General features: G+C 48.1%; 1 protein-coding gene across 1 annotated transcript in view; it reads left to right on the forward strand.

Annotated features, from left to right (window-relative positions):
• The window catches only part of LHX4 (LIM homeobox 4), a 91,345-nt gene extending 67,621 nt beyond the window's left edge, over positions 1 to 23,724 (forward strand). Inside the window, exons 4-6 of the mRNA XM_077332221.1 lie at positions 8,055 to 8,209; positions 11,061 to 11,232; positions 15,440 to 23,724. Coding sequence (XP_077188336.1) covers positions 8,055 to 8,209; positions 11,061 to 11,232; positions 15,440 to 15,834 — 722 coding nt within the window. The 3' untranslated portion in view covers positions 15,835 to 23,724. The remainder of the gene's footprint in view (positions 1 to 8,054; positions 8,210 to 11,060; positions 11,233 to 15,439) is intronic.

Raw genomic sequence — 23,724 nt, forward strand, 5'->3', positions numbered from 1 at the left:
TGCAAGTAGAGGATGCTGAGAGAGAGAGAGAGAGAGAGAGAGAGAGAGAGAGAGAGAGAGAGATTGTATGTGTGGGATGTTGTGTTTGTGTGTGTTGTGTGTGTGTGTGGGGGGGTTAAGGTTGCCAGATCCAGGTTGGGAAACTTCTGGGGATTTGGGGATAGACATGGACCTCAGTGGGGCGCAATGCCGTCCACCCTCCAAAGCATCTGTTTTCTCCGGGGGGAATGATCTTTGTAGTCTGGAGATGAGCTGGAATTCTGGGCGATCCTCAGGTCTCACCTGGAGGCTGGCATCCCTAATTTCTAGAGAGAGGCATGGCTCAGCAGTGGAGTCCCTGTTTTGCATGCAGAAGGTTCTAGGCTTGATCCTTGGAGTCTCCATTTAAAAAAATTAAAAGATCCAGGGATGTGAAAGATCTCCTGCCTGCAGAGGCTGCCACTCTGTGTCAAACCCCTGTTAAATCAGTATAGAATGTAGCGGTTAAGAACGGCAGCTTCTGATCTGGTGATTCAGGTTTGATTCCCAGCTCCTCCACATGCAGCCAGCTGGGTGACCTCAGACCAGTCACAGTCCTGATAGTGCTGTTCTGACCGAGCAGTAATATCAGGGCTCTCTCGGCTTCACCTACTCACAAGGTGTCTGTTGCGGAGAGAGGAAAGGGAAGGCAACTGTAAGCCACTTTGAGACTCCTTTGGGCAGTGAAAAATGGGGTATAAAAACCACCTCTTCTCCTTCTTTTTCACATGCAATTATTTATATAGTAGTGGTCAAGCCCGTTGCAATCAGGAATACAACGGACACTAGATTGGGGTAGTGGGGTGGAAGAACTCTGCAGATGGCCTCCCCCTCCCCCCAGGATCTGGAAAGGCTGCAGGCAGCTGTTAGGAACTCACTGGCAGGGGCAGCTCTCACAGAACAGGGATCTGCAGCCTCCGAGCTTCAGAGTGAAGTGGGAGGAGGAGGAGGTGGTTAGGGGTGGGGACGGAAGGCGATTGGCTTGCCACTGGACAGGCAGGCAAGCCGGTTGGCAGAGGAGGCAGGGGCAGGACAGCCGCCCTGAGTGGGTGTGAAGCACTGATTGGTGCTTAAGCCATGAGATCAGCTCCTCCTCCAAGGCCTCACCAGAAATATATTATGTGGAACAGATGGAACAGATATGTATGTGTGTGCAGGCTGGCTAAGGGGGTGTTTTTGTCAGCGAATCACTTTGGGAGAATATATTCCTGAGGCAGGGAAACAGTTCTCTGGGAATGATTTCTTAACTCGCCTTTACAGGGCCGTTTGGTTAGACACACCACGGAAAACTCCATGCATCCCAAGGAGTGTTGCCAACTCTGGGTCAGGAAATACCTGGTGATTGGCAGGGGGATTCTGCAAAGAGAGGGGTTTGGGGTGGAGAGGGACCTCAGTGGGCTACAACACCACAGAGTCTACCCTCCTTCTCGGTAGACTATCTGTCGTTCTCAGGTCCCATCGGGAGGCTGGTATCTCTATGTGATTGGCACAAAAACGTAATACGATGTTTTCAGAAATCAGCCTTTTAAATGAATCGCAAGCCCTCAGTGTTGTTATGGTGCAATCCAATAAATAATAATAAATTATCACCTGCATAGGGGAGGGGGGGTCATATAGAACAGGGGTAGTCAACCTGTGATCCTCCAGATGTTCATGGACTGCAGTTCCCATGAGCCCCTACGAGCAAACACTGGCAGGGGCTCATGGGAATTGTAGTCCATGGAGGACCACAGGTTGACTACCCCTGATATAGAATCATAGAATCATAGAATCATAGAGTTGGATACAGGCCATCTAGTCCAACCCCCTGCTCTACGCAGGATTAGCCCTAAGCATCCTAAAGCATCCAAGAAAAGTGTGTATCCAACCTTTGCTTGAAGACTGCCAGTGAGGGGGAGCTCACCACCTCCTTAGGCAGCCTATTCTACTGCTGAACTACTCTGACTGTGAAATTTTTTCCCCTGATATCTAGCCTATATCGTTGTACTTGTAGTTTAAAGGTTTCAAGTCAAGGTTTCGGTCTTCTCCCTCTGTCTTTTTCCTCCCCTGTAACTGACTCTCAGCCACTCTTACTACTCTAGCCATTCTAAGACATGCTCAGGCCTCATCAGGGTATCTCTGGTAGATGGCCGACCTAGTCTTATCTCATTAGATCTTGAAAGCTAAGCAGGCTTTGCCCTGGTTAGCATTAAGATGGGAGACCCTCAAGGAAGCCCAGGGTTACTATGTGGAAGTGGGGAATGACAAACACCTCTGAACGTCTCTTGTCTTGAAAACCCTAAGCCAGAGATTCCCAACCAGGGTTCTGGGGTTACACAACAGCTCCCCAGGGGTTCTGTGGCCTTTCCCAGAAGTCCTGATGTCCACTGACATCACTTGACATCACTGGCGCCCACTTCCCCTGTTGCTCTACAGGCCGAGACTCTTTCTCCACAACGGGAACGGTAAATGATCCATCGACTGATTGGGCTGGCTCCCACATCTTACTTCCACGTCCACGTCTCTGAAGGGGCTGGTCACAATGTCTGGGGTTCCTTGAAGCCCCAAAAACATTTCAGGGGTTCCCCCATGGCCAAGAGGTTGAAAAAGGCTGCCCTTAGGGGTCACGTAAGTCCGTCAGCTGTGATTTGATGACGCTTAACACACAATTCGCAAAGGCATCCCTACGGCGTATTTGGGAGAGAGACTTCCCTTGTTTGTGGGTTGCAAACAGTGAGAGCTACACAAGGGACTGGCGCTGTGCCATGAGACAGGACATCTTGTCCAGGGCTCCCCTCTTCACGGGGCCTGGATCTCGGACCGGTTCTGCAGATGCCTGGAACCTCCATCCAGTTCTGAGCGGTTTCCTCTGGAATGGGTCTCAGGTATTCCCAGGGAACTGGTGAGGGGCTGTCAGCCTCCCTGCCTTCTTTCTCCAGCTTAAGAGGCTGCGGATAACGAACCGTCAGAAGCCCAAAGCAACGCTAGGCTTGGCTCCACCGGGGCGGCAACAGAGTCGCCTCCTGCACATCAGCTTAATCTGGCCCTTCACCCAAAGAGTCTCCCATTTTTCATCCCGAGGTCTAAAATGCCAATATTTACTGGAGGTGAAAAACCCAGAATTGGGGGTGGGCTGAGGGAAGTGAGACAGAAAGAGGCTATAGATCACCCGCGCTAATGAATCCACAGAGACTGCCAAACAGTGCCTGACTGAAATTAAAACTGAACTGGTCTTTAATGGATTTCATGTTGACAAGCCCTGACTTCTCATTAATTAAGGACTCTATTTTGACCTAATCAATTTGGCTGGGGTGATGCAATGCCTATTTGTGGGGGGGGGGAGAAAGGGAGGATCGGCCGGAGGGGGGGGGTAAGAGAGCCTGGGCGATGGCAGATTGAATATTGCTTAATTTCTATTATTGACTCGGTGCTATCGATAGCTTTGGGGTCGTGAAGGCTTTGCCGATTACGGAGCCGTGCGGAAAGGAGTTGGCGGGGCATTCAGGAGCTCAGCGAGAAGTGCTTTTGTCTACAGATGAGAAGGAGGAGGAGGAGGCTGTACTTCGGCAGCGAGATATTTTGTGAACAAGGCAACAGGCAGTGGGCTGGATCTCAATTAACTTTTTGGCAATGGGGCACTTTGTGATGAGGCCTTCCTGCTGTAGATCTCCTTTTTGCCTCTTATTCTGTCCCCCTCCCTCTCCAATGAACACTATTACAGGGTGACCAATGGGCCGCAGCAAGAGATGAAACACAGGAATGTCCACTTGGTTGACAGAAGTGGAATCTGGGACCAAAACTATGCATAGTGGAGTCCCATTTGTAATTATGGCCTTTGAGCTTCTATGCATTGGCTGCGTTTTCTTCCTATGTATTCAAAGGGTGCACCCGGGCCAGTTTCAAAGGCCAGGAATGAAAGGAACCAGTGCTGTTAGAAAGGCTGCTAGGCCTGCTCCCAGTTTTTGAACAGACCTCCCCAAACCTGAGAGCCAAAGGCCACATATATATAATATAATTTAAAGAAGGACAACCACTGAGGAAAACAAAATTGAAAACGGTTCAATCTAGAGGCCGTTCTGGTTGTGCTTATACACATAAATATATAAGAAGAGATAAGAAACGTTTATTTGTATTTATTGTGAAATTGTTTAATACAGCCCGGGATAGGTTCTGTTTTCTGTTACCCAGTTTTATAAATTACACAGGTAAATAAAAATTCCAACCTGGCAACTTCAGCTCTGTTCCATGTTAGTTTATTTTTATTTGTTTATAATTTAATTTCTATCCCGCCACTCCTGTGACCGGCTCATGGCAGGTGACAATAAATACAACCCCACAATAAGATGCTCATAAAAAGGTAAAGGTAAAGGTATCCCCTGTGCAAGCACCAGGTCATGTCTGACCCTTGGGGTGACGCCCTCTAGCGTTTTCATGGCAGACTCAATACGGGGTGGTTTGCCAGTGCCTTCCCCAGGCATTACCGTTTACCCCCCAGCAAGCTGGGTACTCATTTTAGCGACCTCAGAAGGATGGAAGGCTGAGTCAACCTTGAGCCAGCTGCTGGGACTGAACTCCCAGCCTCATGGGCAGACAGCTTCAGACCACATTTCTGCTGCCTTACCACCCTGCGCCACAAGAGGCTTGTTAAAATGCTCATAAACCCCCATAAAACATCAAGAAAAAAAAACAAATTAATAAAATCAGGAGCAGACTAAAATCCTCATCCCATCTCCGCTCATAGAGGAATGCAAAATCCTGTGTGTGTGTATATGTGGGTGTGTGTGTTAATAGGGAGTAGCAAATTCTTATTGCTCCAGTAAAGAGGCCCAGATCTTAACAGCCCTGGCCTCAACCATAGACCTGGCAGAAGAGCTCCATCTTGCAGGCCTTGTGGAACTGCTCAAGCTCACGCTGCTGTTCTCAATGGAAATTTACGGATCCTTCATCCGTAGTTCTTGGCAACTGAATCGCATTTGAAGGTGAGGTGTACATTTTGATTTAATGGTGAGGGAATGGAGGAACTACCATTGCTCAAAAGACTTGCAGAATCAACACGCAGTGGAAAACTCACTTCAGCTATTCCTTTAGTTGTTGCAGTGCAGAAGTGCAAAGAAGTTGTGAATTTATTAAGCATGTGCTCAGCATTTCTTTTTTACACAAGGGCTGCTTCTGCACTTACCTTTTCCCCCCACTGTAAATCTTGCCGAATTCTGGTCGATTTGAACTTGTATCTACAGACTTCTTTCCCCCCGATTTGAAACAGAGGTCGCCGTTCTGCATTTGTATTGTCTTTCCCGCTTGATTGGGGGGGGGGGGAGTATTGGGTGAAGTTCCAGTCAGCATTGAAGGCGCACAAGGCTGGAGAGTGCTTTATTTCCTGCCTTTTGAGTCCACAGCCAGAGCAAGCCGGGGGAGAGGCAAGTGGAGCATGAGGCTGTTTGTTTATCTTTTCCTGCAGGAGCGGGGGGGGGGGGGGAAGCAGCTTCATAGAGAAGGAGGAGGGGAAAGTAAATACAAGAGGCAAATCTCTGCTCAGAGAAGTGTGGGCTTTTGAAGGGCAGTCACTTTAAAACAGATCCCAAAATTAGGGCAAAAATAAGTCTTATGAGGGAATGGAACTGGGAACCAAGCAGTCTTTGAACTGATGTCCTGACCAATCAGCGACAGATTGCTTTGCTATGTCAGAATTGGAGGAATGGGGCAGGAAGTTAATCCTGCAAAATGCAGAGATCTACACTTAATACTAGGGCTTTCGGTGCGGTTTCTTCAAATGTAGCGAGTTATATCCGCTCCTGGATATTGCAGGGGAAAGGTGTCACTGCAAATCAATCATAGACATTGCAGAGGGAAAATTTAAAGTACTAAATATCAGACTGGAAATTGAATCATGTGTAAATGACTTTCTTTAATTCGGGGTCACTGGGGATAAAAAGCCCAGTGCAGATTCTACCAGGGACTCCCATGTTCACTTGTACCTCTGCAAGCTATACAATCAAAATAATGTGCAATCTGGCTCCCATTTACTGAGGGATAGGTCCAAGCCAGGAAACTACCATTAAAGGGAGAGTGCATATAGTTACAGGTTTCAGAGTTTGTCTTCCTAAGCGGAAATATGCAAAATGCCTTTCCCAAGGTCTGTCTTGTTTAAACTCCCTTGTCAATTGCAAAAGAATCAGGGATATAACCACAATGTGTTGTTTGCTATGCTTTGAGCAGACAGCATGCCTATACCTTTATCTAGTCATTCCCAACCCATCTCAACTCCAGGAAATACGAAATTGCAGTGGGACAGTGTGTACAGAAGATGTGTGTGAAGATGTATGTGCAGAAATGGCTATGGAAATAAAATCAGGCAGTGGAATTGGAACGGGGGAAATGGTATTCTGGCAACTCAGATTTTCATGAACGCATTGCGAACTAAATAGAATATCTCTAAGCTTTGTCTGCGGGGAATTACTTTCTCCATGTTTCCATTGGATGGAGGGAGCCATTGACTAAAATTGGCAGTTTCTCCTGATTCCCCCTTCCTGCTGCAGGCCTCCCTCCATGTCTTCCCTTAGAGTTCCCAATCGCTCCAAGAGCAGCCTTTCATAGGGATGCCAATTTCCAGGTGGGACCTGGGGACCCCTGGAATTACAGCTCATCTCCAGACTACAGAGATCAGTTCCCCTGGAGAAAGTGGGTACTTTGGAGGGTGGAGCCTCTGGCACTGTACCCCACTAAGATTCCTGTTCTCCCTAGGCTCCACCCCTTTTCATTTGATTGTGGGCAGCTCGAGTATAAAGAATGTATTGGAGTGGAAGGACTGGCTATTCTTCAGAGCCGTCCCCCTTCTCTTTCTCTCACTCCATGGCTATCACAGCAATATGTACAAGGTTTAGAGAAACCCTGGGGTTTCTGGACAGCCCTAGAAGGGCTTCCCGAATGTGTGGGAGTTAATTAATTTTTTAGATATTTCTTAAATTTGTTAAAACATTTATCAGGTGATATGAACATACACCTTTATCAATTTTATTGCTTCTAGCCTTAGGCCATTGCAAGACTGATGCACAATATATGCAAAAATTCCAGCACAGTCATAAGACTTTAAAATTCACACTCAATTACCAATAAAATAATTAGTCACAAATCTCGCCCTAATTTTCTTTGCAGCCACTGCCAAAAGGGACACGGTGTGAGTGACACGAGGGGTCAGCGTCTGATAAAAGCAAGCACCTTTTAGCTATATCTATCTGTCCTTAACTCCCCCAAGAACTTAGATCTAGGATCAGCATAAAGAGGACAGTGTAATACATGTGCCCGCCTTTTCAGTTGATTGTGGGCAGCTGGGTTATAAAGAATTTCTAGAAGAGGCTGGAGTGGGGGGGGGGAGCAAGCTGGATATTCTTAAGAGCTTTCCCCCTTCTCTCTTTCTCTTACCCCATAGCCACCACAGCAGTACATACAGGGTTACTTAATGACCCTAGAAGGGTTTTCTCAATGGGGAGGAGTTAATTAATTATTAATTTCAATTTGTTAAACATGTATCGGATGATATGGCCATATCTGGTCATGTCAACCTGCTCCCCCTCCCAAAATGGCCAATGTTGGGCCTGGAGGGGGTGGAAAGGGGAGGGGCTCCACATGGGCATGTCCACAGCGATGCTCCCCAACCCTATTCTGCACAATGGAGCCACTTCTGGGGTTTCTTGAAATCCGAAGGATGTTTCAGGGTTTTCTCAACAATAAAAAAGTTGAGAAAGGACAACATACATACTAAGGGATAGTTGACCCGCTGTTCAGAGGCAAACCTGGACACAGACACCCAATGTGCTGCTAGTTAGGACATGCTACTGAGGCTTCTGATAGAATTGCTGAGATGCCTTCCAGAACCATGTACCCCCAGTGGCCTTTGACGGTGCAAACAACTCCGTCTCCGCAGTCCTGGGGCTGGAGTTTTGTCCTCCTTTTCTCCCATTCTTGCACATTTTTAAAACATTTTTGTGCACCTGGCTGCCTTTCCTGCGTGCTTATTTCATGCTCCGTGTTTCAAAGCCGTGGCAAAATTTATGTTGCAGATGATTCGGAAGCTGGAGCGAAGAGGCCCCGGACCACCATCACCGCCAAGCAGTTGGAAACGTTGAAAAATGCCTACAAAAACTCCCCCAAACCAGCCAGGCACGTGCGGGAGCAGCTGTCCTCCGAGACGGGGCTGGACATGCGGGTCGTGCAGGTGAGCCGACTGGACCGAGTATTGACCGTTGAAATGGATGATCGATTCACAGCATTAGGTGCTGGTGCCTCCGGAATCTGTTCAAAATGGTATATAAAATATTCCATATAGAATCATGGAATCAAAGAGTTGGAAGGGGCCATACAGGCCATCTAGTCCAACCCCCTGCTCTACGCAGGATCAGCCCTAAGCATCCTATATTTTTTTTAATGGGGGAAAGGGAAATGGTTGTGGCAATGGCTTCGAGGAGGGGTGGCCAAACTGTGGCTCTCCAGATGTCCATGCTCTGCAATTACCATGAGTCTTTGCCAGAATTATTAGAGGGCTGGAGGAAAAAGAAGAAGAGTTGGCATTTATATGCCGCTTTTCTCTACCCGAAGGAGTTTCAAAGTGGCTTATAATTGCCTTCCCTTTCCTCTCCCCACAACAGACACCCTGTGAGGTGGGTGAAGATGAGAGAGCCCAGATATTACTGAAGAAGAAGAAGAGTTGGTTCTTATATGCCGCTTTTCTCTACCTGAAGGAGTCTCAAAGCAGCTTACAGTCACCTTCCCTTTCCTCTCCCCACAACAGACACCCTGTGAGGTGGGTGGGCTGAGAGATTAGAAGTCCGCGCTCCTAACCACTACACCAAGCTGGCTCTATCTGCCAGTTAACCTCTCCTTACTGAGGCCCTGTGTTTGTTGTTGTGGCCCAGTTGAAACCAGAGGACACATACTGTTCCACTGCTCTGCCCATGCAGATATTCGAGGCAAATTGGTCAATCCATTGCCGATCGAGCAAAGAGGCTGCCAAAGGGATGGGAGCACTCCGGTGACAACTCAGCTTGCTAAGTTTTGTGCTGCTGCCACAAAAATACAATGTCTTGAAGCAAGACAGTTTTAAGTTTTACTTTTATGATACGTATTAACTGCCCTATCCCTTATGACTCAACTGCGATGGCCTCTTATGTTTTTGTTTCTATAATTTGGTCTGAACAACTGTAACAATAAGCTTTGACTTTGGCCTCCCCTGGCCGAGTTTGGATACGGAGAGGATTTCTGCTGAAAAGTATCTTGGCCCTCAAGCAAGCAGCCAGAACTTGGAATGAGATGGTCAATGGCCTTCTCAAGGCGCAAGGACTCAAGCGAGGTGGAGCTCAAGCGTCTCTGTACTCTAGAACAGGGGTAGTCAACCTGTGGTCCTCCAGATGTTCATGGACTACAATTCCCATGAGCCCCTGCAAGCAAACGCTGGCAGGGGCTCATGGGAATTGTAGTCCATGGACATCTGGAGGACCACAGGTCGACTACCCCGGCTCTAGAACTAAAGATGGACAATCTCAATGGGCTTCTGACAGTCAGTGACTGACTCTTGCTCAAAGACAAAGTCTAACAATTTGGGAAAGGAAGGTGACACGGTATCATTTAATCGCCGCAAATCTTAGAAGCTGATCAGGGTCAGTTCTTGGATGGGAGACCACCAAGGAAAATTCTGAAAAGGAAGGCCAATGGCAAATCACATTTGCTTCTCACTTGCCTTGAAAGCCCCTTTTTGGGTCCCTGTAAGTTGGCTGAGACTCAATGGCAGTAAGTCCTTAAGTGCATATTAGTTCCTAAGTTGTCTAAAATGCCTGTCTAGATTTGGTAGAGAGGATCGTTCAGTGAGAAGCCATCTGTTTTGCAACTGGAAAGTCCCGTTCAATCCCCAGCATCTTCAGTAAAAGGATCAGGTAGTAGAGGGTGAAAGACTTTCCTCTGAGCACCTGGAGCACGACTCCTAGAGTGGAGACTTCTGACCTTATCGGGCCAATAGTTTGACTCAGTATAAAGGAGCTTCATAAAAGTGGAGACCGCTTCTCTTTTTTGACCTGGGACTGGCTGAAATCAGGCTGAAGGCACAGCCCAAACAGAACCCCTTTTTCTTATAGGAAGAGGAAGGGAAGGGGATTGTAAGCCGCTTTGACACTCCTTCGGGCAGTGAAAAGCAGGGTATAAAAAACCCTCTTCTGGGTTCAAATCACATGATACTGCACATCATAGGGTTGAGAGACATCAAGGAGTCAATTGGGGTGTAACAGAGGCAAGTATAGAGCCCTGATGTGAGAGACATGGAATGTAAGAAGGCCAGGGCCCATTCTGCACACGTCAGATAATGCACATTCAATGTGATTTTGCAGCTGGATTTTCCTGTGAGGAACAGGATAATCTAACGTAGTGGTTTTCAACCTTCCTAATGCCGTGACCCTTTAATACAGTTCCTCATGTTGGGGTAACCCCCAATCATAAAATCATGCAAGGGTTCTTTCACAGAAATTAAACCAAAACTGACCCATGGCTTGAAGGTCCATGGTTCATGATTGTATATAAATTGTTTTTTTTCTCCAGGTTTCTCAGTTCAGTTCTGCCTCTTGTCCCACCATGCCGATCTCGCTCTTTTCCGCTGCTCCAGACAAATGAACACTCTATCTTGATCTGCCCTGCAAGGCTGTTGTGTGGATGGCGCCCCCCCCCCCCGGTCAAGCTGCTTGCCCTTCTGCAACCCCTGTGAAAGGGTCGTTCGACCCCCAAAGGGATCCCGACCCCCAGGCTGAGAACCACTGCCGTAGATGTAGGCTGTAGGCGTCCGATAAAAAAACAAGCTCCAGTTCACAAAAGCTTCTGCTGAAAAATTTGTATGAGTCTTTGCCACTGAACTTGGGTTGGAATGTTCAAACAATCACTGCATGATCAAAGCAGTGCTTGGAATCAAGTGACATCCATTCCATGAGCCATGCTAAAATTCTCTGGCTCTGCATTTAGAGGCAGACCCTCTACTATGTTGGTTGAACTCCCGTAAGCGATTTAAAAAAGATTTCTCTCCTTGGCTACAGGTCTGGTTTCAAAACAGAAGGGCCAAAGAGAAACGTCTGAAGAAAGACGCTGGGCGGCACCGCTGGGGGCAGTTCTACAAGAGCGTCAAGAGGAACCGCGGAGGCAGCAAGCACGAAAAAGAGAGTTCGGCGGAGGACTGCGGGGTTAGTGATAGTGAGCTGAGCTTCCGAGGTAGGCTGGAGTGGGGGCAGGAAGGGAAAACGTGAGAGCGTCAGTTTTTTCCTTCGCAGGGCAACGGAAACTTGCTCTTCGAAGTGGATCCAGGCTCAGACACCTGCAAATGGCGACGTTTGCGCTATCTTCTCGGGCTGTAAGCGGTATGGGCAAAATAAGGGTTGTTTCCCTGCTTGTTCCCCTGGTTGAGTGCAGAATAGACATCGTGTCCTGATGCACACAGTCGCTCCACTGCAAGGAATCCTTCACTGAAAAAGGATAGGTAGAAAGATTATGTGGATAAAAAGGTCAAGGTGAAGGTATCCCCTGTGCAAGCACCGGGTGATGTCTGACCCTTGGGGTGACGCCCTCTAGCGTTTTCATGGCAGACTCAATACGGGGTGGTTTGCCAGTGCCTTCCCCAGTCATGACCGTTTACCCCCCAGGAAGCAAGCTGGGTACTCATTTTGCCGACCTCGGAAGGATGGAAGGCTGAGTCAACCTTGAGCCGGCTGCTAGGATCGAACTCCCAGCCTCATGGGCAGAGCTTCAGACTGCATGCCTGCTGCCTTACCACCCTGCGCCACAAGAGGCTTTTTATGTGGATAAAGGTAAAGGTGAAGGTATCTCCTGTGCAAGCACCAAGTCATGTCTGACCCTTGGGGTGACGCCCTCTAGCATTTTCATGGCAGACTCAATATGGGGTGGTTTGCCAGTGCCTTCCCCAGTCATTACCGTTTACTCCCCAGCAAGCAAGCTGGGTACTCATTTTACCGACCTCGGAAGGATGGAAGGCTGAGTCAACCTTGAGCCGGCTGCTGGGATCGAACTCCCAACCTCATGGGTAAAGCTTTCAGAGGGCTGCCTTACCACTCTGCGCCACAAGAGGCTCAGTTTTTATGTGGATAGGACATTATAAATTGCACACAATGCTGATGGCCCACGGTCACAAACAATTTCTGAATGTAGTGGTGGTGGGGAGAAATCCATAGATTTGCTTTCCTGCCCCCTCTGTGTTCACCAGGGGTACTCAAACTACGGCCCTCCAGATGTCCATGGACTACAATTCCCAGGAGCCCCTGCCAGCAAACACTGGCAGAAGCTCATGGAAATTGTAGTCCATGGACATCTGGAGGGCCGCAGTTTGATTACCCCTGTACTAGACTGTCCCACATGGAAGATCTGTTCTCTGAACAATTTGTCATGGAACTGCTCTTTGTGGCTTATGGCTGCGTTGTGAAGGGTTTTGTAGGTCAGCCTATAGACAGCTCTGGTCCAGTCCTGAATTGCATAAAATTTTGTTTAGTATAAATGAGGGGGACGATTAAGCGAGGGTTCCTGGACTGGTCTCTGCCATTCAAGTGACAATCAGGATGCTTTCTGAGCTCTCCCTTTTTTGGCTTTCTCGATTTATTTAGTACCTTTCTCTCCTGACTTTCTCCAAGGGGTTCAGGGCGGTATATGTAGTTAAGAGCGGTGGCTTCTAATCTGGCGAGCCGGGTTTGATTCCCTGGTCCTCCTCCCCCTGCAGCCAGCTGGGTGACTTTGGCCTCGTCACAGCCCTGATAGCGCTGTTCTGACTGAGCAGAAAAATCAGGGCTCTCTCAGCCTCACCTCCCTCACAGGGTGTCTGTTGTGGGGAGAGGAAGGGAAGGCAACCTGCTTTGACCCAACACCACTCCTCTCTCTTCTCATGGCAACTGCGTGAAGTAAGTTAGGCGGAGAGAGCGTGGCCGTCCCAAGGTTACCCAGTGAATTTCAGGGCAAAGAGTGGATTTGAAGCTGGGCCCAGCATTCTAACCACTATGCCACACTGGCTTCCTGGAAAACCACAAAGATTTGAACCATGTATGTAGACACCTCCTGGCATTCAGTACCTCTCACAGTCTTCTGTGATGGACACGGGTGACTTACACAGGGCAACCCTGGAACCCTGTACACAGCCTTTCTCGACCCTTTGACCACGGAGGCCCTGCTGAAATATTTTTCAGGCTTCAAGGTACCAGGAAGTGATGTCAGCTAGCCACGCCTCCCTGCCATGCTCACTGGAAGTGAGAGGAACCTCGACCTGTGATTGGCCACTTTGGGAGGGGGCGGGCCAACCTGCCCAAATAAGAGTTGAAGTTTTAAACACAATAATAATAAAACCTTTTTCTTTTCCCTTTGTTCAGAGCCGGAAAGGGCAAACACAGGGTGGGAGGGTCTCCCCAGCGGCCATTTTGAAACCCTCACCCAACATGTTTCCATTGTAGGGAAACCCCGTCTGTACAGCATGTAGGATTAAACGTGGGACACCTGACCCTTCTTTTCCTCACACACTTCAGGGACTGAGTTTTAAATGGACTGCAGTTTTCTGTATCGCGTGAACGTTTGAGCTCAACAGGTCTCGAAAACAGCTTCAGGTGGCAAATTTTGTTGTTTCAAGGTTTAATGAGAGTCATCGGGAAAACTAATTTACAGCCTGGCTTTGAGTGCGTTTATGCAGAAATCCTGCTGAATTTAGTGGGATCTATTTTTTAAACAAACGGGCCCTGCTTCAAAGCAGGAGGAATTAAGCAGCCAGGATGATATCGATGCTTCCATAAAAGATAAAATCCTATCCGTGAGTCGAAGAATACCAAGTGGGGGCAGAAGCCACCTCCCCCCTAAGAGAGGCACATGGTCTTTTTTTATTATTTATAAGGGGGGCCTTGCTTGTGCCACTCTAGCTGCTGAAGCTTTCCCAACCAGGGTTTTGTGAAAGCCTGGGGTTTCTTTTAAAAATTGTTAAACATTGATTGGGTGAGGACAGTATATGGTCATGACAGGCCACCCACCAACCCACCGCCAGTGATGGTCTTGGAGGGAGTGGGAAGGGGAGGGTCCCTGGGTGGGCATGCCCACAGCTCTGCTTCCCAACCATATTCTGCACCATCAAGCCTGATGAATGTTTCAGGGGTTTCTCAACTGTAAAAAAGCCAGTACTTGTTTCTGCTTGAGGGGGGAAAGTTCCGGGCATCCAGGAGCTAAATCAAGGTGATGATGGTTTGGATCTGAAGATTTATTTCTTTTAATAGCTACACATTTAATTACACAATTAAGTCATGTTATTATTTTTTTAGCATGTCGTTATTATAATGCTCAAGAATTCAGTTTATCGCGAGATCGACAATTTGTCCCAGTAGTCTACAACGGGGTAGTCGACCTGTGGTCCTCCAGATGTCCATGGACTACAATTCCCATGAGCCCCTGCCAGCAGTTGCTGGGACCTCCTATCAAAATACCAGTGAAGGCCTACCCTGCTTAGCTTCCAAGATCTGCCTGAGTTATCCAGGTTGAGGCTAAACTTTTCTGAAGTCTGAGAAGACCACTCCGCACAGTCCTAGTAAATTTTCTGTGATGCATTGTAGACCAAGGGTAGTCAACCTGTGGTCCTCCAGATGTCCATGGACTACAATTCCCATGAGCCCCTGCCAGCGGTTGCTCATGGGAAATGTAGTCCATTGACATCTGGAGGACCACAGGTTGACTACCCCGGCTCTAGAACTAAAGATGGACAATCTCAATGGGCTCCCTCACAGTTTGTCTCCCACCTCCCTCACAGTTTGTCTGCTGCAGGGAGAGGTTGAGAAAGCTGTTTATAAGCCACTTTGGGACTCCTTTGGGTGGGGGAAAGTGGGGTATAAAAACCCGCTCTAGTTATTCTTCCCCTGCTTCTCCTTTCTTCTTGAGATACTTGTGTAATGGAACCCAAACCCAACATGCAACAACGTGTCCACCATCATCTTTTAATGGATCTGTATTTTTTTTTTGGTGGGGGGGGGACAAGACGGTGGACTCAATCTGTGCTTAAAGGTAAAGGTATCCCCTGTGCAAGCACCAGGTCATGTCTGACCCTTGGGGTGACGCCCTCCAGCATTTTCATGGCAGACTCAATACGGGGTGGTTTGCCAGTGCCTTCCCCAGTCATTACCATTTACCCACCAGCAAGCTGGGTCCTCATTTTACCGACCTCGGAAGGATGGAAGGCTGAGTCAACCTTGAGCCGGCTGCTGGGATCGAACTCCCAGCCTCATGGGCAGAGCTTTCAGACTGCATGTCTGCTGCCTTACCACTCTGCGCCACAAGAGGCTCTTATTAATCTGTGCTTAACGACTGACAAAACATGCTCCCTCCCCTCCCGTTGCATTTCAAAATCCTCGGTACCGCTGCCGCTAAAACCTTCTCTTCCTCGCTTCCTTTGCAGAAGACCAAATACTGTCGGAGCTCAGCCACAACAACCGAATTTACAGCAGCGCAAGCGAGGTGGCCAGCGGACCCCTCATGAACGGCACCTTCGCCATCGACGGGTCCGGACAATCCTACCAGGACTTGAGGGACGGGAGCCCCTACGGGATCCCCCAGTCCCCGGCCTCCATCTCGTCCCTCCCGTCGCACACTCCGTTGCTCAATGGCCTGGATTACACAATGGACAATAATTTAGGAATCGTAGCACATGGAGGGCAGGGGGTGAGCCAGACACTCAGAGCTATGGCCGGGGGTCCGACCTCCGACATTTCGACTGGAAGCAGCGTGGGTTACCCAGACTTTCCAACAAGCCCGGCTTCTTGGCTTGACGAAATGGATCATCCACCTTTTTAAGCACCCGTCGCTCTTTGGTGTTTTGTTTTTTTGTTGTTGTTGTTTTGGCCGTATACCCACTTGCTCTTTTGGCCTGAAAGCTTACTCAGCCTCAACAAAGAGAGGGGGGGAGAGACAGCAAGCAGACTTCAAGGATCACAGGTGTGCCATCGCACTGAAGTTCCTATTCTTCTAGAACGGGAAGCCCTTCTCTGTTTCCTGTAGAGCTTCAAAGATGTTATGATATTATAAATATACATATATATCTATATCTATATTTGCTTTCTGTTGGAAAGACTGGGACAAGAGGAGGAGCTGCTTCTGAGCACAGCACATTGGCACGGACGGTTCTTTGTCTAGTTTTAGAGGTCCCGGTTGTAGAAAAAAACCCACATCCGCCGATTTCTCGGGGCCTGCCTTTGGGGAACCTGACTGTTGGCCGTGTGGCGGCTCTCGCCTGGGGTGGCTGCTGGCCACCGTTGGTTTGAGTCTAGGCACACAAGCAATGGCAATGCAATATTTTGACAGGCCAGGTGTCGCTCCTCACCACTGAAGAGAGAGATGGAGGAGGAGTTGACGGGCTTGTCCTTCCTGCACTTCTCCCTGCCTCCTTCTACGCTGACTTGGATGGTTCATGAAGGATGGGTCCGTCTTTGCCCAAGAGGGGTGGGGAAGCCACAGGCAGTGCCGTTGCCACTTCTGAGTGAGCACGTGGGTCAGTCGGGGTCAGTAGTGTGTACTGATTGAAGGTGGCTCTCCAGGTGGAGGCGTTTCACATCATCTTCTGTCCAAGATCCTTTTAATGGGCAGGTTCTTCTGGGTGTGTCCGCATGCCGAGAAGGTGCCATAGCCATCTCCTGTATGACTCTGGGCTGTTCTTCCTCAACCATGCCACTGTTGCTTTCCTTCTCTTTTTGCTTCATCCCACCCCACCCTAATGGGCAGGAGCCAAAGCAAGGTAGACCCTTCTGTGGTCCCCGGGATAGTGGCCCCCTCTGGGTACCAACAGGCCCGTGCTGCTGCTGCCAATGTGGATGGCGGCTGCATGTTGAATCCGGCATTATGCTACAGCGGAGTGAAACAAAACCCCTGATCTTGTGCAGTAGGTTGTGGTACCTAGATATTTAGGGCAGGGGTGGCCAGATGGTGGCTCTCCAGATGTCCATGGATGACAATTCCCATGAGCCCCTGCCAGCTGGGAATTGTCATCCATGGACATCTGGAGAGCTACTGTCTGGCCACCCCTGTATATGACGGCCATCTGCCTTCCCAGTTGGGTACTCCAGTAGCCACTGGTCCCGGGGAAAACAAGCAAACAGATCTTATTCCTTGGGGCAGTCTCTCCATCCCTCAGGTCCACAACATTCAACACGGATGGGCCTTGCTACAGTCCCTACTGAAGGGAGCCTACGAACATTCATACCCAATCTCCCCCAAGCTACACTGGAGACCTGCGTACCATTCAAGCACAAGGTAGGGACAGGGCATCCGATGAAGCGAGCCCGGACACAGGAAAGTGTAACGTTGGAGCAAATTTTTTGATACTGCTTGGCTTCGGCTTAATTTCCAGCCAGCACAAAAAGAGCTTGCTGGAGTGAGCCTTCAAACCCCCTAAGAGACTTTTAAAAAAGGGAGGGGGGCAGAGATGTTACGATTTTGTCTTCACTAGCTGGAGTAACTGGAATAGACAATACTGCCGGGAGAAAGGTGAAGGAGCAGGAAAAGAGAAGATCCAACATGAGGCGGATTGACTCAGTCAAGGAAGCCTGCAGTTTTCCAAGACTTGAGCCAGAAATATGATGGCACTTAACGCACAAATTCTGCACATGTTGGAGAATATACTTCCAGTGCACTTCAGAAGCAGTTTTTCCTGCTCTGCACAGGAAAATTCATCTGCAAAAGCACACTGAAAGTGCATTCTCCAACGTGTGCGGAATGAGTGACAGCTGGGACCCTTCACTGCATAACACACTTTGAATGTGCTTTTGTAGCTGCATTTTCTCGTGCAGCACAGGGAAAGCTGCTTATAAAGTGCATTGGAACATGTGCGGAATGAGCCCAGGAACTGGTAGAACCACATGATATAACAGGAAGGACTGATAATCTCTTTCCTTCCTAAACCAGACTGGAACTTCTGCCCCCCAGTGAGCTTCTTAGTGGGAGGGACATCAGACACAAAAACTGGTGAAGGACAGACTGACAGGTAGACATTTGTCCACTCAACAGGTAGTCACTTGCATCTGTAAACGTGCAGCCAGCTTGTCGGGAGGATAAAATGGAAGAAAACAATGTTCAGTCGCTTTAGGTCTCCACTGGGTAGAAATGCACGTCATAAATGAAATGTGAGAAGCAAGGTATATCATCCCTTTGCCCAATGAAATCTTTCACGTGTGCCAGTAGCTGTGTATGGTTGGATTGCTCCGTAACTTTTGGTCTCTGATGTTCGTTTCTTGAGTTAAATGTCAGAGGCTAAGAGGAAGTTTGTACAAAACACTCTTTGGGCTACAGGAGCAGGGAGGTTCCCTCTCTTGCTTTTTTAAAGTATGGAAATGGGATTACAAAGAGTAAAAATAGAACGAACATCGCAGTATCCTCTCGAATACAAAATAAACATGCATGCTGCGCTCCCTTCTCACGGTAATTATTTGTAGCAAATCATCCCTCCCGATACTGTGATTTTTTCAACCTGGATGGCCGCTAGTCCTCCTTGTGGAGGTTCTTCAGACATCCAAGGTATCATTAAAAAAAAATTAATTCATTTTCAGATTTGTATGCTGCCCGAGGCTCAGGGCAGCTCACGTTTTCATATATAATATATCCATATAAAGGTATATTAAAATCACATTAAAATCCAGTCCAATTAATTTAAGTTAAATGCCGTATCAAAAAGTCACCACCTTCTCTCTTGGGAGGGGGGGGCATGAAGTACATTCTTGATGTGAAAAATTCCTGATGTGAAAATTGGCAAATGTTCTGATAATAATTTAGAGTTGATAAATGCATTCAGTTGGGAAGCCAGATATTGTCAGGAATCATTTAAGGCCTCAACCATGGGTCTAGTGGAACAGCTTTGTTTAGCTGGTCCTGCATAACTAGTAGTTCAGCAGTGGAATAGGCTGCCTAAGGAGGTGGTGAGCTCCCCCTCACTGGCAGTCTTCAAGCAAAGGTTGGAGACACACTTCTCTTGGATGCTCTAGGATGCTTAGGGCTGATCCTGTGTTGAGCAGGGGGTTGGACTAGATGGCCTCTATGGCCCCTTCCAACTCTATGATTCAGAAAAAAAAGAAAAAAAACTGTTTAAGGTCTCGCAGGCCCCGATCTTGCTTGGAAGAGCATTCCACCAGGCCGGGGCCAGGACTGAAAAGGCCCTCTGGTTGAGGCCAATTTGATTTCTCTGGGGCAGGGGATCTTGGCAAATTCTGTGTGCTCCATCTTAAAACCTCTTGGAGGGGTGCAGTGGAGGAGGCACAAAGTCTAGTGAGCCCAAATGAAATCCTGTGAAGGAAAGTTCTGGTGAAAAACCTGCAGAGGAGGGGGAAAGAATGAATAAAAATTCAGACTCAAAAGACATTCCGTTGGAAAATACCCTTTTTATCGCTGAAACCGTTTCCCTTCCCGGAATCTATCAGGAGCGGCAGGGAATCTGAGGCTGCTCTCTGATTTAGCGAGCTGAAAATAATTTGGACGGCTCTAAGTGTCTCGCTATTTTAAAACACGCCTGTGTGGTTAGCCAAGAAGTGTTCATCACACGTACCTACAATGGGTATTGATCCCACTCGGAATGGGCTCTCTCGCTCCTTCTGAACCGTGCCCGGTCATTTCCAATCCAAACCCAGAACCGTTTCGGTCGATTTAGGACCAGTCTTGTGATTTAGATGCTGTACATTTGCGGAGGGTGAAGATGACGGGGGCGTTTTAAAGGAATGCGGCTCCCTGCACAAAGCGGATCCAATTGAGAGCTCCGACGATTCGGCTGCATGCCCGCACATGCCCTCTTGAGACAATTGCACGTCGCGACCCGTGCCACGGCGTGCACATTGTCTCGGCCCCTTTTCTAAATATATCCCCATTTCCAGTAGGTTATTTGACGCTATCACAAATAGGTAACCATTCTCCGATGACATTTATTACCGCAACTTTTTTATAGCACCGCGGCTAATGCAGCTTTATGACCCAGCCGCCCGTACCTTTTCGCTCCAAAAGAGAAAGCAATTATTTCAGAAATGGCCACCACCGCACCATTCTATCTGTATCAGGATCACATGCAGGAGGATATTAAAAAAAGAAGAGGTAAAAATATCTCCGCCTGACCTTTTAACATTTGAACGTTTCGGGTTGGGTGTTTTTGGGTGGGGCGTGCACAGGGCTACCTTTTCGGTTTGGTGTGATCGGTACAAAAATACAATAAGCAGATAAACTTAATCAAAGTCCAGTGGCACATTTAAGACCAAGAAAGATTTATTCATGGCGTGAGCTTTCGAGTGCAAGCACTCTTCCTCAGACTAAGAACTACCACCATGACAGATAACCTTGTTGGTCACTCCGAACACAAAGGGACCTGTAGAACAGAAGTGGCCAGACGGTGGCCCTCCAGACGTCCGTGGACTACAATGCCCATGAGCCCCTGCCAGATGGCAGGGGCTCATGGGCATTGTAGTCCATGGACGTCTGGAGAGCCACTGTCTGCCCCCCCCCCCTATTCTAGAAAATGCAGGATTTGTATTTTAAGACAGAGCAAACATGAACATATGCATAATAGTGCAAATTCAGGGTTGGTTTTCTTTTTGTAAAAAATAATACTAATGGGCAAAGTTTGCAACTATGCAGTGTAACTTGAAATACTTTCTTGTCTTGTCGTTTTTAACGGAAGAGATGCTTGATGGAGTCATCAGAAACCAAGGCACTTCCTTGTGAGCCTGGGGGGTTTCAAAGGGGGGTATTTCTGCTTAGGGCTGCCCTTCAGGGTATCCGAGGAAGGAAGCTCTGGCTCTCAACACCTTTTACCCTGGGAATCTTGTTGGCCTTTATGGTGCAACTGGACTCAAATCTTGCTCTGTGACTGCAGCTCTTGTTGGTGTCAGCTAGTGGAATCAAGTCCCAACAATGCCCGCTGGCATTTCATTGCATCCAACTTGTCTATAAAACATTACTGTGATATTTTTATTATTGCCATGGGTTTTTTTTGGGGGGGGGAGAACTGTTTGCAAACTGGGTTGTCCTGCATAAGGATCTGCCTCTGTTTCGGGACACCCAAAGAGCAGGGAGCCAGGTTCGTGTCGTGGTTAAGAGTGGCAGCCTCTAATCTGGAAAACTGGACTTGATTCCCCTCTCTGCCTCCTCATGCAGCCAGCTGGGTGACCTTGGGCCAGTCACAGTCCTCTCATGGCAGCTCGTTTAGAGCTCTCTCAGCCCCACCTACGTCACAAGGTGTCTGTTGCGGGGAGAGGAAGGGAAGGCGATTGGAAGCCTCTTTGAGAATCTTTTGGTTAGTGAAAAGCAGGGTATAAAAACCAACTGTTCTTAATACTGGAGTGAAAATAATTTGGGGAGAATCAGGTACAAAAATTGCCTGAGCTTTGAGACAAGAACTGAATGAAGACAGTTTTGGAAGGTAGCCATGTTGGTCTGCAGTCAAACAGATTTGAGCCCTGAAACACGTTTAGAGACCAATTAGAGATTCAGGGTGTAAGCTTTTGGCCATCAAAGCTGTCTTCGTCAGACTGATGAAGAGAGCTTTGATGCTCAAAAGCTTACACCCTGAATCTCTTGGTCTCCAAGGCACTACGGGATTCAAATCTAAGAATTAAATGAAGAGTGTTGAAGAAAGGCATACCTTTCAATGCATTACAAACAAGACAGAAAATAAAATGGGACTGGATGGGACAGTATTGCGAGGAATTTGAGAAGTTGAGAAGCGCAGGGAAAAAAAAGATTAGCTGAGAGAGAATCCATGCAGAAGCTAGGGACAAACCAGAAGACTCCTCCTCCCCTGATCACAGACCACCAAATTGTGACCCAGAATATTCACCCTACCACCACTCCGATACAGCATCTTCTCTCTAATTCAGCAAGGGACTGGGTTTGTGAGCGTGGTGTACATGAAACCGCCAAATTCACTCCAGCAAAATGTCCTGTTTTCAACGTAAGGCTCCAAACCAGCGCAAAAGGAGTTGTGGGGCTTGGGGGATTCAGAGACCGAAATGGCAAATCCACACCTCTTTCCTCCTGTAGGGCTGCACATAGAGAAATTAGGTGCGCACACCACCATCACCGAATTATTACGACAAACTACTGGAGGTCATTCATTCAGAGGGCCGCCATAACCCCCTAAGGTGAATGGTCAGAAGGGGAGGGTGAACTGATACGACGGACATTCATGCCACGACTCTATCATGCCCATTTGAGATGCCAACATAGATCCTCCTTTGAAAGAGCTCTGTGCCAGCGGGTCATATTTTTAATCCTGACACAACGAGAAAGATGTCTGCTCTTGAAATGTTTGTTTCGATGGCAATTTGCACCCCAATAATCGCGTCTCGTTAAACGAAGGGTATAATTCACTGGTACGTGCTGGGGGGCGGGCTTTTAAAGGTTTTATGTATGCATACGGTTACCCCCCTTTCCTCCGTTCTGCAGGGCTTTCCCCATCAAAAACCAATGAGCAATTTCCGCCTCTCCCCCCCCCCCCCCAACAGTAAGTAGCACTCATCAGATTCTCTGGCTTGAACTATACGTTTGAGGCGCTCCAGGAATGATATAGACATCCCTGGCTGGAATTTACTTGCATATAAATGAGGCTTGCTTTTGCGCACCTGAGATGAAGCATAAATTATAAACGCTTTTTGCCATGAAGAGTCTAATAAAGTGCGGCACTTTCGGGAGGATTTAGGAACCTCGTTTGGGCTTAACGTAGGCAATGTCGTCTGCCTGAAATTGTTCTGATGGAGAAAGAACCGAGGCTCGAAAACCACCAATTCTTCTCCCTCAGCTTCGAAGGGAAATTGAGTTGATTGCTGCATGTCCTTCACCACTCATGGCTCCGGAAGTAACTCTGGAAGAGCTCAGCATGACATTTTCCTTGATCATTGCAGTCTATGATCTCCTGCTGAGCTCCGTAGCCTTCAGACTGATGGGGAAGTCCTCTTCACTGACGCTCAGGTTTGATCTGGAAATCTACGCCGGCTCAATCTTGTAGAAAGGCTGCGATGCCCGGCCCATTTAAAACACTGCACTTTAAAACTTGGAAGCGGCCCTCTGAAAGGAAATCCAAGCAAGAAGGAACAAGTTGCGTTTCATGACTTGCTCTTGTAGGGCTCTGGCTGAAGCTAAACTTAGGGGGAAAGAACTAAAGAAGCACACCGCTGGCATGCCGTTTTCTCCTTCCGGGGTTTGGCCGTTGTCGTCTTTTAATTTTTTTTGGAAGGGGGGGGCAGGAGTTGCTCTGAAAGCACCGTCGAAGCAAATAACTGCAAATGCAGAGATCAAGCAATGCTCACACCCCCACGCCACTTGGTAAACGACGAGACCCCAAAGCACATTGGTGACGCTCGGAGCTACTGCTGTTGGAATGAGGCGGGTTCCTTTGTTTTGGGAGGATGCAGACTGTGCGCTTTCAGGGGCGGGCCGAGAGCATCTTGGATTCCGGAACCCAACCCCAGAGCCTTTTGTTTTCCGCTGCAGTTCCAAGTGCGATAGAGGAAGGGTGGTGTAAACCCTTTGCAGATCTCTGCTCCCTGTTTGCTCTACTCCTCTCCGTAACCAACTCCTTGCGGTTATGAATTTTGTACAGTTCTCAAGTGAAAGTCTCGTTTGTTGGGGAGAAATTAAGAATGAAAAAAAAAAAAAGACAAACCCAAACAACTCACACCCTGTATTTATTGCCATGTGTCTTTTGGGGTTCAAGGGGGGAGA

The sequence above is a fragment of the Paroedura picta genome, chromosome 4, assembly GCF_049243985.1.
Source record: "Paroedura picta isolate Pp20150507F chromosome 4, Ppicta_v3.0, whole genome shotgun sequence".
Lineage (NCBI taxonomy): Eukaryota > Metazoa > Chordata > Lepidosauria > Squamata > Gekkonidae > Paroedura > Paroedura picta.